This window comes from Danio rerio, chromosome 16 (assembly GCF_052040795.2).
Source record: "Danio rerio strain M-AB ecotype USA chromosome 16, GRCz13ab, whole genome shotgun sequence".
In the NCBI taxonomy this organism is placed as follows: domain Eukaryota; kingdom Metazoa; phylum Chordata; class Actinopteri; order Cypriniformes; family Danionidae; genus Danio; species Danio rerio.
In genome coordinates, this window is record NC_141036.1 from 15,465,261 (window position 1) to 15,479,660 (window position 14,400).

The 14,400-nt window shown below is 36.4% G+C and overlaps 1 protein-coding gene across 14 annotated transcripts in view; it reads left to right on the top strand.

The window, feature by feature from the left end:
• col14a1a (collagen, type XIV, alpha 1a) overlaps nucleotides 1-14,400 on the top strand; it is a 320,593-nt gene that overhangs the window by 86,749 nt on the left and 219,444 nt on the right. For all 14 annotated transcript variants that reach the window (XM_087286725.1, XM_087286726.1, XM_087286727.1 and 11 more), the window contains 5 exons: nucleotides 4,053-4,208; nucleotides 4,347-4,466; nucleotides 5,789-5,953; nucleotides 6,999-7,160; nucleotides 7,239-7,396. In XM_087286725.1, coding sequence (XP_087142851.1) covers nucleotides 4,053-4,208; nucleotides 4,347-4,466; nucleotides 5,789-5,953; nucleotides 6,999-7,160; nucleotides 7,239-7,396 — 761 coding nt within the window. The remainder of the gene's footprint in view (nucleotides 1-4,052; nucleotides 4,209-4,346; nucleotides 4,467-5,788; nucleotides 5,954-6,998; nucleotides 7,161-7,238; nucleotides 7,397-14,400) is intronic.

Below are 14,400 nucleotides of genomic sequence, written 5' to 3' on the forward strand. Positions count from 1 at the left end.
TGTTACTGCACTATACTATATTAAATCTGCACTTGGATCCACACCCTTTTTGTTCCCGTTTTTGTTCCTGTTCTTGATCACTAACGTGACAGAACGACCGACTCACAAATGGATCCAGCAGATGACGTGATAGTGCGCATTAAACAATGTAACCGCTCAATTGAGCGTTACGTTAAGGAGTTTTTGGAGCTAGCCCCAAAGAGCTCTCACAGTGACCTTCTACTGATGATGTTCTTTCGGGGAGGACTTTTGGAACCAGTCCGTTCTCAGATGCCACCTTATGAGGAGGACTGGAACCTTTATCGGTTCATCGAAGCAGCTTTATTGATCTCTGGCTCCCCTCTCTCTGTTGCCCTGAAAGAGGAGAACCCTCAGGAGGGAGGCCTGAGTGGAGGGCAACAGAGAGGGATATTTTCAGGGCCAGCTGATTTGTCCAAGGGAAGGAGGAGAGAGGCTGGACTGGAGTTGCGGACTTATCCGCGTCGGCCTGTCCGGAGACCACCCTTCTCAGAGCCTCTGGAGAGTCTTCTGGATCTGTGTGAAACCCCAGTGTCTGCTCCAGTCCCACAATGCCCACCAGTGTCGGTTCCAGCTCCAGAGCAAGCTCCCTCTCCTGACGACACTGCTTTTCCTCTTTCTCAAACCACCAGACGGAGGAGGCGTAGGAACAGGACTGCTCCAGCCCCAGAGCGCCCGCCAGTGTCGGCTCCAGCCCCAGAGCGCCCGCCAGTGTCGGCTCCAGCCCCAGAGCGCCCGCCAGTGTCGGCTCCAGCCCCAGAGCGCCCGCCAGTGTCGGCTCCAGCCCCAGAGCGCCCGCCAGTGTCGGCTCCAGCCCCAGAGCGCCCGCCAGTGTCGGCTCCAGCCCCAGAGCGCCCGCCAGTGTCGGCTCCAGCCCCAGAGCGCAGTACAATGCCAGTTCCAGTCTGGCTTCTGGCCTTACCGGCGCCACCCAGACTCCTCGCCCTGCCGGCACCTCCCAGGCTCCTCGCCCTGCCGGCACCTCCCAGGCTCCTCGCCCTGCCGGCACCTCCCAGACGTCTTGCCCTGCCGGCACCTCCCAGACGTCTTGCCCTGCCGGCACCTCCCAGACGTCTTGCCCTGCCGGCACCTCCCAGACGTCTTGCCCTGCCGGCACCACCCAGACGTCTTGCCCTGCCGGCCCCAGTCCGGCTCCATGCCCTGCCGGCCCCAGTCCGGGTCTTTGATCTGCCGACCTCGCTCTGGCTCCTTGCTTTGCCGGCGTCAGTCCCGCCGGCTCCAGTCCAGCCGCCTCCAGTCCCGCCGGCTCCTGTCCAGCCGCCTCCAGTCCCGCCGGCTCCTGTCCAGCCGCCTCCAGTCCCGCCGGCTCCTGTCCAGCCGCCTCCAGTCCCGCCGGCTCCTGTCCAGTTACCTCTCCAGCTGGCTCTCCTGGGGCCCCCTGCCTTGTGTCTCCTGCTGCATCATCCATGGGTTACCCCTCCCGCCCCTCCCTGGTGGTCCTTCCCACGGTTTGGGACGGATTTCCCGGCTGCACCTTGGCTTCCTGCCGGGGCGCCTGAACCACGGACCTCCCTGATCTGGCCCTCCCATCCCTCTCCTTGCTCCTCCTCTGCTTCGCCCCCCCAGGACTATTTTAGGAGCGTCTGGAATCCGCTCCTTAAGAGGGGGGTAATGTCATGACTGTGTATGTCCACCAGATGCCACTGTAGTTCGCCAGCAACCCCCAGCAGACTACAGTGGCTTTAGAACTACATTTCCATACATTCTTTCGCACACACACCCGGTCTCTCATCTACACTGATTTACAACCACAGCTGTCTCCGTTCTCCGTGATTACCTGGACTATATATTCAGTCATTCATCCTCTGTTTGTCAGTCGGTCATTGTCTTCCTTGTGGTATGTGTTTGAATCCAGTCTTGTATCTTGTCATCCTGTATCCAGTTTAGTATCTTATCCTAGTTGTCAAAGTCTAGTTTTAGTTTAGTCTGAGTTCCTGGGTTTGTTTGTTTTGTGATTTTGTACTTTGGATTTTTTGTGGATTTTTTTGTCACTGTTACTGCACTATACTATATTAAATCTGCACTTGGATCCACACCCTTTTTGTTCCCGTTTTTGTTCCTGTTCTTGATCACTAACGTGACAGTTAATTTGATTCAGCTCAAAAATTTAAGTGAACCAGGATTTTGTTTGGCTGCCTTAAATTTTCAAGCTGAATCAAATGATCCTGTTGAAGTTATATTATGTTAAACTGATTTAAAACAGCTTGTGTAACTTATAAAATTAAGTTGGAACATAATTAACTTAGTTTAATAGATTACAATGTGCTAAGACATGCTGTTATGACTAATTGTTCATATATTTTATAGTGTAGGAATGCACCAAAATAAAACAATTTTTTGGATGGTAATTAATGATAATTTACTTTATTTCTTGTTCTAGAACATCATATTTTGTAACTTAACATTATGGATGCATCAGACTTTGGCCAATAGTGTTTGGTGGCTGAAAATTAGGTTCATCCCTCATATTAAGTTGCAAAATAAAATGTTGTAGTACAAGAAATTGATTGAAATTATTAATCTGCAATGTTTTTTTTATTTTATTTTGATGCATCTTATATTTGCATATTATGTTTCAAAATTGGGACTTTCACAAAATCGCATTTTGTAATCTCACAATTTTCTTGTATTTGCTACTTGATATTTTGTATTGTACAGTGCTCAGCATATATTAGTACACCCTTTACAAATCTAATTTCATATTTTTTTATAGGATGCTATACAATATTATATTTGTATAAAAATCAAACAAAATAATTCCCAAAATTACTACAACCAAATTTATATGTTAGTTAAAACAAAAAGAGGGAATAAATCAAGGGAAACAAAACAATATATATATATAAAATGTTGTTGAAATTTTGTAGTTTGTAATTTTTCACAATATTTTGTTTAGATTTAAATGTATTATCTTTCTTTTTCTAAAGATTTATTTTATTTTAATGGAACTGACTGGTTATTAAAACTGAAATGTATCAAAACATTCATTTTTAAAATGGGGTGTACACATTAATGCTGAGGACTGTAATTGGGACTGCATCATATTTTTAACTTAATATCTTCAACTATATTTCTCCAAAATGTCACCTTGTTTATCATAATTGTGGTTTTACTACTGCAGAATAGTGATATTAGTCATATTAATAAATAATTACAGGTTGCAATTATTATTAGATATAATTGCAGTATTTATTTCTAATAATTATGACTTCATGACTTCAAATTGCAACTATTTAACAAATTTGTATCTACACCTACCGTTGAAGTCAGAAATATTAGCCCTCCTGAAATATTAGCCTAAATATTAGAAATATTTAGTTTTTTGAATGTGATTTTTCAACACATTTCTAAACATAATAGTTGTAATTATTCTAATTTCTAATAATATTTTACCTGATATTTTCAAAACACTTCTATACAGCTTAAAGTGACATTTAAAGGCTTAACTAGGTAATTAGGTTAATTAGACAGGTTAGGGTAATTAGGCAAGTTATTGTATAACGATGGTTTGTTTTGTAGACTGTTGAAAAAAAAAAAGAAAAAAAGCTTATTAAGGCTAATAATTTTGACCTAAAAATGGTTTTAAAAACTGCTTTTATTCTAGCCGAAATAAAACAAATTAGACTTTCTCATGAACAAAAAATATTATCAGACATACTGTGAAAATGTCCTTGCTCTGTTAAACATCATTTGGGAAATATTTAAAAAAGAAAACAAAATCAAAGGGGGATAATAATTCTGACTTCAACTGTATTTTTGTTGTTGTTGATGATATCAATATCTTACAGTTGCAATTTTATATTCATCAAACATTATTTCCTTTCTTGTGCTATTATTTGTTCAATAATAATTAATAAATACAATAGTGCTTTTTGAGCTGATGAGTTTATTGTTTATTTATTGAGCAGTGTGTTTGGATCTGTATGCTGTGGAACTTTACAATGGGGTTTCACTTGTTTCACCCCCCCCCTCTCTCTCTCTCTTTCTTTCTGTCTTTATCTCTCATAATCCAGTAGATCAGTTTGTCTGCACAACTCCTGCCATTGCGGATATTGTCATCCTGGTTGATGGATCTTGGAGTATCGGGCGAATCAATTTCCGTCTGGTCCGCATGTTCCTTGAAAACCTGGTCAACGCCTTTGATGTGGGAATAGACAAAACCAGGATTGGTGAGTCTCATCAACTTATTCTTCCTCACTTCTAATATTTCTGGCTTAAAATAGAATAGGTGGACTGTAAAGTAGCACTTTTTAAATTAGATCTGAAGTGACAGTGTGTTCCTTTGGGTGTGTTTTTTTATTTTTTAGGTCTGGCCCAGTACAGCGGAGATCCACGAATTGAGTGGCACTTGAATGGCTTCAGCACAAAAGAAGCAGTAATAGATGCTGTCAAAAACCTGCCATACAAGGGAGGCAACACTCTCACGGGTAATGCTCTGGGTTTCTTTTACAGACTTTTTCCCATTGTTTTAGAGACATGGATATATTGCGACTCGTAAATGCATTAAACAACCAGTTGTATTATCATATTGAAGTACAGATCTTTCACCTATGTAGGGCTAAATTCTTATAAACATATGCTGTATTTCATCACTCTGTGAGGCTTTTAAACGTTTGTATTTGCAAAATCGGCTACAATTACAATTATTTGTGATTGTTATAAACACAACAAGGCAACGCGGTGGTGCAGTAGGTAGTGCTGTTGCCTAACAGCAAGAAGGTCGCTGGTTCGAGCCTCGGCTGGATCAGCTGGCGTTTCTGTGTGGTGTTTGCATGTTCTCCCCACGTACACGTAGGTTTCCTCCGGGTGCCCGGTTTCCCCCAAAGTCCAAAGACATGCGGTACAGTTGAACTGGGTAGGCTCAATTTTCCGTAGTGTATGAGTGTGATTGGATGTTTCCCAGAGATGGGTTGCAGCTGGAAGGCCATCTGCTGTGTAAAACATACAGTATGCAGGATAAGTTGACTGTTTCTTAATTTTGTCACAATTTTCAAATATTCCAGTTTACTTTTTGTAATTGCAAATTTATACCTCTAAATTGTTACCGTTAGGAATGTGAATTTTTCCACAAATATAGCATTTATTTTTTGAGCTCCTAAAAAAAGAATATTTAATTATTTGTTCATATTAATAAACTTTAATGTTGCAGATGTATTTCAGTAAAATGTATTTTTCTGTCATTTTTAACAAGCTTATATTTGTATATATGTTATCGGCAACGTGTGAAATACAGCATTCTATAAAATGCCTAGGGAATGTGTAAAATGCCTAAAAATCGAACGTCAAATTGTGAAAGCATGCGACAAAGTATATACTCCTGCCATTTATTTCCATTTAACACAACTGATGTTGGTGCAAAATTCTTCATTTAAATTAAAATAATCCCAAAAATCTAAATAATCTCATAAAACATCCAATTCCAAATCATAGAATCAAATTATATGTATTTCAGTTTGCTTACAATGATGGAGGTTGATTTCAATTAGCAATTAATTGTTTTGCATGACATACAGAATCTTAAAATACATAAATAGACTGAATTTAATAGTTGCTATTAGGATGTGAGGAGACTTTCCACCAGCATAAGGACAACTGTTTCTGAAGATAATCACCTTTTAATGTTTTATAATCTCCAATAACAACTTGATGTCTCACAATAATGACTTTATTTCCCGTAATTGTGACTTTAAATCTTGTATTGTGAACTTATTTCTTGATGTAAAACTATCATTTGTTTTTATCTGTTTAGGTCTCGCTCTTACATACGTACTGGAGAACAGCTTCAAACCTGAATCAGGTGCTCGTGACAACGTTCCCAAAATTGGTATCCTGATAACAGACGGAAAATCGCAGGATGACGTTATCTCCCCTGCTCAAACCCTGAGAAGTTCTGGAGTGGAGCTGTTTGCCATTGGTATTAAAGGATTCCTCATGCATCTTTGTGTAGAACACTTCATCTGCCTTAATGCGTGCAGTATAAACATCCTCAGGGCTGATAACCAGATGTGTGGATTAAAAATCATCCAAAAGATTGTAAACTGTCAACATGTACACATCCTGATTTTGCTGAGTTAGACTAGATCCTGGGCCAAAGTATGAAATCTAATCCCTACCTCTAAGCCTAACCCTAAATGTATGCTATTCCTTAATTCAGGGAAAAATAATAGTTGAATATCACCAAATCTAAGCTTAAACTTCACAGAAATTGTAAGTTCTTAATTAAAGAATTAGTTTACTCAAATAAAAATTAGGTTATTAATTACTGACCCTCGTGTGGTTTCAATCCTCCAGAGACCTTTGTTTGTTTTTGAAACACACGAGGTGAAATCTGAAAGCCCCCTCATCTAAACAGCAAGGTTCCTGACTCGTTCACAGATCAGATAAATACCAGAATGCCCATGTTGTTTAATCTTGCTCTCACAACCTGATTCAAACCGATCGCTTGCATGATAAAATCCTGATTGAGAATCGGTGTGAAAAAAAGAAATCTGATCACCAGTCATAATTGCTTTTAAAGAGAGAGAAAGTATTACTCATGTTTAAGTTGTCAGCTTTAACAGAACAAGGTTTACAAATACAAAAAATAAGTATTTATAAAACATTAGTACAAAAGCATGCATATAACTAATAATCAAAACATGTTAAATTATAAGCATATTATATTGGGACTTGTGTGAACTAAGAGAAAAACAGAAACATGTCAAAGTTACAAACAGTGGAAAATTACACGCTTTGTTAATGTTGTTGCATTCTGTTTGTTTACCTTCAAATTGAATATTTTTTTTACATTTTAAATGATTTTCAAATCAATTAAAAATTATTTTAAATAAGTCTGTGATAATTAGATTTTATTCTGATTTTTTATGTATAGTATTAGAAAGAAAATCGTAATTGTCAAAAATGTATATATTTCAGAAATGTGAAATATGACCTGGTGTGTGTATACCGCATGTGTGTAGGTGTGAAGAATGCTGATGAAAATGAGCTGAAGGCCATTGCGTCTGAACCAGAGGACACGCATGTTTATAATGTGGCTGACTTCAGTATTATGGGCACCATAGTGGAAGGTTTGACCAGGACGGTGTGTGATGGAGTGGAGCAACAGGACAAAGAAATTAAACGTGAGTACTTATACCTAATGTAGATGTGTCATATGTGGAAAGGGATCAAAAACCTCATGATTTCCTCTCAATTAACAGAAGATTCTGTCCCCGAGGAGACTGTGTCAACTCCTCTGAACCTGCTCATTTCTGAGGTGACGGCACACAGTTTCCGAGTGTCCTGGACTCATTCGGCTGGCAAGGTGGAAAAGTATCGTGTGGTTTACCATCCGACCGATGCAGACATTCCAGAAGAGGTGACTTGATGTTTATTTTAAGGTTATCTACAATATAAGCTAGTGTGCTACAGTAAAACAAAAACAGTTACACAGTTCACATTTAAAAGATTAAGAGCCCTATAACCCCGGCACAAGACACATTTGGCGCAGTTTGTTGCTATTTTCATACCAACACAACACAAATTTTCACGTTTTGCACCATGTTATTTAAATGGTAAATCTATTTGCGCCACTTTGTGGATTCATGGGTGTTCCGATCTAGAAAGGAGGAGTGTTTGAGGAACTAAAATAGTCTGCGCAATTGAACAACTGAAAGCTCCAGCGCAGAGCCAGTTAGTTGTGTGCCTAACAAATAAAAATAAAACTAAAGGATTAATAATAATGTTACAAAAATATATATTTTTTCTACATATATATAAACCTCTGCCTCAATGCTTTTTTCATCTTTCATCTCTAGGGGCTTTTTTTCCAGTTTATTCATGACAATTTGCTTTTGTGTAATATTATTATTATTATTATTTTATATTTTTATGCATATTTATATTTTTTTAATTAAAAATAAGCTTAGATTTTTCCACCTGTCAGGTTTTGGACCATATGGGACATACAGTAGGACATGTGTTTGGATATAACTATGTAATAGTTTTTTGACTGCACTTTGTTATTATTGTTCATTTATCCATTTGCTGTTAATTAGAACTGAATTTAGAAATAGTTTTTAAAGAAATGTTTATGCTTAATAAATGGAATAAATATGTAGGCCAATGGATCTCTTCAGTGGAGGACGTACAACACCATTTCCTTATCCACGAAAGTAAAGGAGTAAAAAGTGAAAGTAAAGTAAAGAGAAAGTAAAGAGGTTGAATAGAGGAGGCTCATTTTTTTATCCTCGCGCTGCAGATGGTGTTTAACTGTTTTCTCGCTAGTAAAGGGTTCAGTTTTTCCACTTACAAAGTCCGTTTAAATTTTCTTTTTATTAAAATGGATTTAAGTCCATTTAAATAGCAAATGTGTCATGGCGTGACTCTTAAAGGGAGACTCCCAGAAATAGGTTTAATGCATGTTATGCTCAAAACACACCCATAACTCATTAAGAGAATAAGCACAACCCAGACCATGAGCCAGGGCACACATATTTTTCTATCCTTAAAATAGCAAAAGTGAATTCGGACATGCCCTTAATGCTTTTTTTAAAATATGCGCTTTAGACTTTGTGCCTAGATCATTAAAATAGAGCCCATAAGCATGCAAAGCTTGTAGTTAGTTCCCTTCACCAATAAGAATAAACATTTTTTTGTTGACATCACTGTGTACTTAAGATAACTATGAGACCTTTTGATCAATCAAATGCTGTCTAGTATCTGAAGCATCCCTCCCCCTATTAGATGATCACTTGTTCACATGTAACTGAGCATTCACACAGTATGTGCTTATCGAGAATTATAAATAAAGAAAATCATGGTTAAACTTTATTTTATTATTATTTAAAATATTAATTTAAATACTAAGTAACGTTAAGTAATTACATGTACTTACTCTGTTGTTGGAATGCGAATGGGGGTTCATTTTAGGGTTACTTACATTTAATTATGCATAATACACTGTGATTACTATAGTACATGCATGGAACATGTGTAACTATGTCAGCTTAAAGTAAAGTGTTACCGAATCATTTAAAAAGTCTGAACTCCTCAATGTTTAAGTCATAACAATGAGGAAAGGAAGCAAGGATGCAAAACGCATCAGCGGAAATTCCTGATTTTACAATGGTTTAAAGTTCGGAAATGCCAATAGTGCTAGCATGCCAAAACTCTGATGTGCACCAGTTATGTGCACCCCTGATTATTGTGCATTACTGCAGTCTTGCTAAAAGTCTGATGACACTATTGTGTGAATAAAAAGAAACAAAAAACACAGTGTTATGTTTTTTACTTCCTTCTATTATTGATTCAAATTTCAAGTTGACAGTTTGACAGCTTAGCAAAAGCCTCTGTTCCTAATTTGAATGTCTTTCTGAAGCTAATAATGAAGAAAAGTTGAGTTGCACTGTTGATGTTTATAGCATATTGTATTAAGAAGAATAGAGTATTATATATGAGAGACCCAGAGAGGTAAATCGAGCAAGTCAGCTTACCTGCATATGCATTCTTATTTCAGATCATGTTCATTGTGCAACAATAGATTTAATGACTGCTGTGAAAAGCAATCTTTATTATTGTATTTCTTTGCTTTGTTTGCCTTTAAAATATTTTGTAATGACATGCATTGGAATTACAGCATATTTTACCATATCTGATATGCAAACATTATGTACATAAGAGAAATTGAGAAGTGCAGAGGGGAAACAAAGGAAAAAAATTAAGGAGCACAATTACAGCAGATCCCAAATGGTTGTGTCAAACTGTCTTTATGCAATTATACATGGTTTTGAGGATAATTTATTAAAGGAGAACACATGGTAGAGAACTTAATCCTGGAGCCTTCCAAATTGAGTCTTATTTTTTCCGAACATGTTCAAACAAAATGTAACACATCTTTTACCCATTGTTTAACTTTGGGAGATAATTACTTACAGTTCATTAAAATTAGGCATCTTGTCAAAATAGATGTAAAGAATTTACAGTCTTGTTTATAGACAAGTGATAAGTATTATATAATAATAAAAATTGCAGTTACAGGGTTGGGAGTAACACCTTTACCAAATATTATAGAAAAGAATAGGAAAATGTGTGAGGTATGTAGGGTAAGGACATAGCCAAAACATATGAGCTAAAGTGGCAGATATTGTTTACATCTTATGCAAATAGGATCACATGATGGATGCATCTTCGCTAACTTAGGACCAATGCCAATTCTACCCCTTAGGCTTTTACTTTTTGCGCATTCTTATGAAGGGTTGTCCCAATTCTTTTTAGCTTGAAGGCATAGGGGAAGAGCTAGATAGCCCCTGAAAAGAAGATTTTCAGGACCACGCTCAAAACCAAGGGTTATGAATTTTTCCTTCAACGAAGGGTTCCATGGGTCACTGGTACTATGATAGTATCGCAATACTATGGCTCCAAAATACTGCCGGTGCAACTGTAGTTTGCAAACGGTAGTATCATCATTAACGGTGTATCTAAAATAGATAATGTTGGATGTGTAAAAAAAAGTCACTAAAACACACACACACTTGTAGACCATTTTATTTTAATAGAAGAAGTAAAAAGTACAATTTTAAATTACTTTGGATTGTTACCTGATAAGACTTAAAAAAAAACCAAAAAAACAAAAAAACAATAGATGAAAACCTAAAATAGCCACAGGAAACATTAAAACAATTTTCTGACCACTTCATATAGCCAACTTTTTTTTTTTTTTGTTTTTTTTTTGTGTGTGCTATTTTTGTAACAAATTTAATTTGGTATAATTTGAATCTTTATTTTAGTGTATATTTTGTTGGTCAACTATCTATAAAAAACTAAAAGAATGAAAGCATTTTAGGTTGAGTGATGTGCAAATAATACTTTTTAGTAAAAAGGCAATTATTAATTAAATTCAAGACTTATTATAACATGTAAAATATAGTATTTCTGACAATTTCCTTTGTAATTCGAGTTATAAATTACAGTATTGAAATAAAAATTTGTATCGTGATACTTAAGCTAGTATATTAACGTAAGATGAATTAATGGTATCGCGACAACCCTACTACAACAGCAGCATGGCTGCAAACAGAAGTAAGGAGGTCCACAATTTTTTTGTCATTATTACGAATTTTTACAACAAACAAGCATATGTTTTAATACATTCGTAACTAGTTCTTGTGCCATGCTTAAAAAAAATAATAATTCTGTATAATCCCTAATAAGAATTCCTGTATAGCAGTCCCACAACATTCTGTCATTCGATAACACTGGAATGCCTAAAAAAGACTGAAAGTCTAGTGGCTGGGAATGACCTTTTTACAGTGTCTGCTATAATGTTAATGTTGTTTTTGTGTGTTTACATAGATGAATATGGCCACAGTGTAAATGCGAAGTAAAGTTACAATCTTATTGCCACATTATATAGTTATGATAACAGGATATTGCTGCCTTTGTAGATTTCCTGAAGATAAATACCAAAAAAATTATGCAACTGTAAAAACTACAGCAGTCGGGATCGTCGATCTCATATTAAGCAAGAGATTGTGATGACATACAGTATGTTAACATGTGCACGTTTTGTAGTGCTGTCCCATTACTTAGGGGTACGATTTGAAGCCCTTCCCCTCCACACTCTGTTTCAAGGGCCAATGGGAGGAGGAAGAGGAAGGGGTACAAACATAGCATTGTGATTTGGCCTTAGTCTTGGAAAGATGAAGTCTGTGTACTATCTTAAGTTAAATAAAGCTATGTCTAGCACAAATGGAGGATTTGTGAATCCTATGAATAGTGTCCTTCCATTCTTCTTCTGTTAGAGAGAAGATCTGATTCCCAAAAAGCTATTGTATTTATTTCTTGTGGTGCATTGATTCTGTGTTGATGAAAGTAAATATAAAGTCTTGTTGGATATTAAAGTACACACACACACACACACACACACACACACACACACACCCACCCACACACACACACACACACACACACATACATGCCGTTTACAAAGCAAAATACTGCTATTAAATGTTCCTGTTTTTCTTTTCTAAACAATACTACTTAATAGAGAGCAACTGATATTATAAATTTAGATCATTAAAAGTACATCATCATATATTAATCTTTGCCTTCTGCCAGAACTGTATGCTCTGGAAAAAAAAATAATATATATATATATATATATATATATATATATATATATATATATATATATATATATATATATATATATATATATATATATATATATATATATATATATATATATATATATATATATATAATAAATTTTGCAAATTTTTTTATGCACATTTCTAAACATAATAGTTATAATAACTCATTTCTAATAACTGATTTATTTTATCTTTGCCATGAGGAGAGTAAATAATATTTGACTAGATATTTTTAAGACACTTCTATACAGCTTAAAGTGACATTTAAAGGCTTAATTAGATTAATTAGGTTAACTAGGCAGGTTAGGGTAATTAGGCAAGTTATTACATAATGAGGATTTTTTTCTGTAAATTGTCGAGAAAAAAAATAGCTTAAAGGGGCTAATAATTTTGTCCTTAAATGGTGATTGAAAAAAAATTGATAACTGCTTTTATTCTTGCCAAAATAAAACAGATAAGACTTTCTCCAGAAGAAAAAATATTATTAGACATACTGTGAAAATTTCCTTGCTCTGATAAACTTCATTTGCGAAATATTTAAAAAAGAAGAAGAAAAAAAATTGAAGGGTATATATAATTCTGAAATATAGAATAATTCTGATTTCAACTATATATATATATATATATATATATATATATATATATATATATATATATATATATATATATATATATATATAAATATATATATAAAAGATTAACTATCACCCATTAGATTAAAAAAAAAAAATATATATATATATATATATATATATATATATATATATATATATATATATATATATATATATATATATATATATATATATATATGGGTCATACTTCTATTTGGTTCCATTTCAGAGTAGCAACTGTTACATTTTCCAGTATTTTATCGTTTCAGTTAAAGGAGTACTTATTAAATTATTCCAAAAAATATACTGGTCCAGGATATTACGGTTTAGCATTTTTTACTGAATTTTCACATGTAGGCCAAATGGCCAACCAGCCATAGAAATTAACTTTTTAAATTTTAAAATAAATTGTTACTGTAATATTTACATTTCTGACCCATATCATGTTTAACCGCTATAGAGACAGACATCAGTGTCACGGTCGGTGAGGGGAAAAAGGAGCGAGGACCCAAATGCAGAGTGATGGGATATTATTAAAAAAAAATAAAATAAAAGGCAAAATAAACAACCCAGAGGGGAAAAACACTAATAAACCAAATAGACAAACAAACTTGACTGGGCAGGCAAGGCAAGGCAAGGCAAGGCAAGGCAGGACTGGACACAGCTGGATAGGGAAAGATCGACGGCGAACTGGCACAGAACAGAAAACATGAGGGGATTATAAAGCAAAAGTAAATTGACACAAACAGGTGAACATGACAAACTAATAATGAGTTAACAAGGAGGGTGGGACTAGACAATAGACGGGAGAGCGCATGACACAGAGACAAGACAAGCCATGCGCTCACATAAAACAGGACAAGAACATGCAGCCAATGAGAGAACTCATTAACCGCATGTTCATGACAACGCAAGCACAACACTGAAGCACACGACAAAAGCACCTGACCACAATGTAAACACATAGCCACCTGCTTTGACAACAGACGCAAGACACAAGCACACAATGAATGAAAACACTCACCGTGCGTTCACACACGCAGCGTGCATGCTTCATCCCAGCGCCGACCAAAACCGAAACCAACTAGACTGAGACGCTGGGAATGAAACACCACGCTGCAGACAGACGAAAACACAAACACGAGTACAAGAGTGCGCGCGTCCGAGGCACGCAAAGCACACTCTGCGTACACCCACGATGGCTTGCGCACACATAGAGACAGAAACAAGTGCTCGACCCAAGAAAACTCGAGCCGAGCACAACATGACTAGACATGACTAGTGTCCGGATTCTGCCACCAAAACAAGAATTTACAAGACCAGAGTGGCAGAACCCTGACAATCAGAGCCAGTGGTAAATTCCAGAAAAAGTATCTGAGGTAAAGCATCATTATAAATTAACCACATGCTGTAAGTTCCAAAACATATCTAAACACCTACATTCTTGCCTAAAAAAATAAATAAATAAATAAAAACCTGTAGTATTAGTGCGGTTAGGAAAACCTCTTTGCCAGTCAGATTTGATAACTGCTGCATAATTTGTTACTAGTGATTGTCTACTATTTCAAAGAAATCTATGCAGCTCATAGCAATGGTCACAAAGTATGTGTACAGTG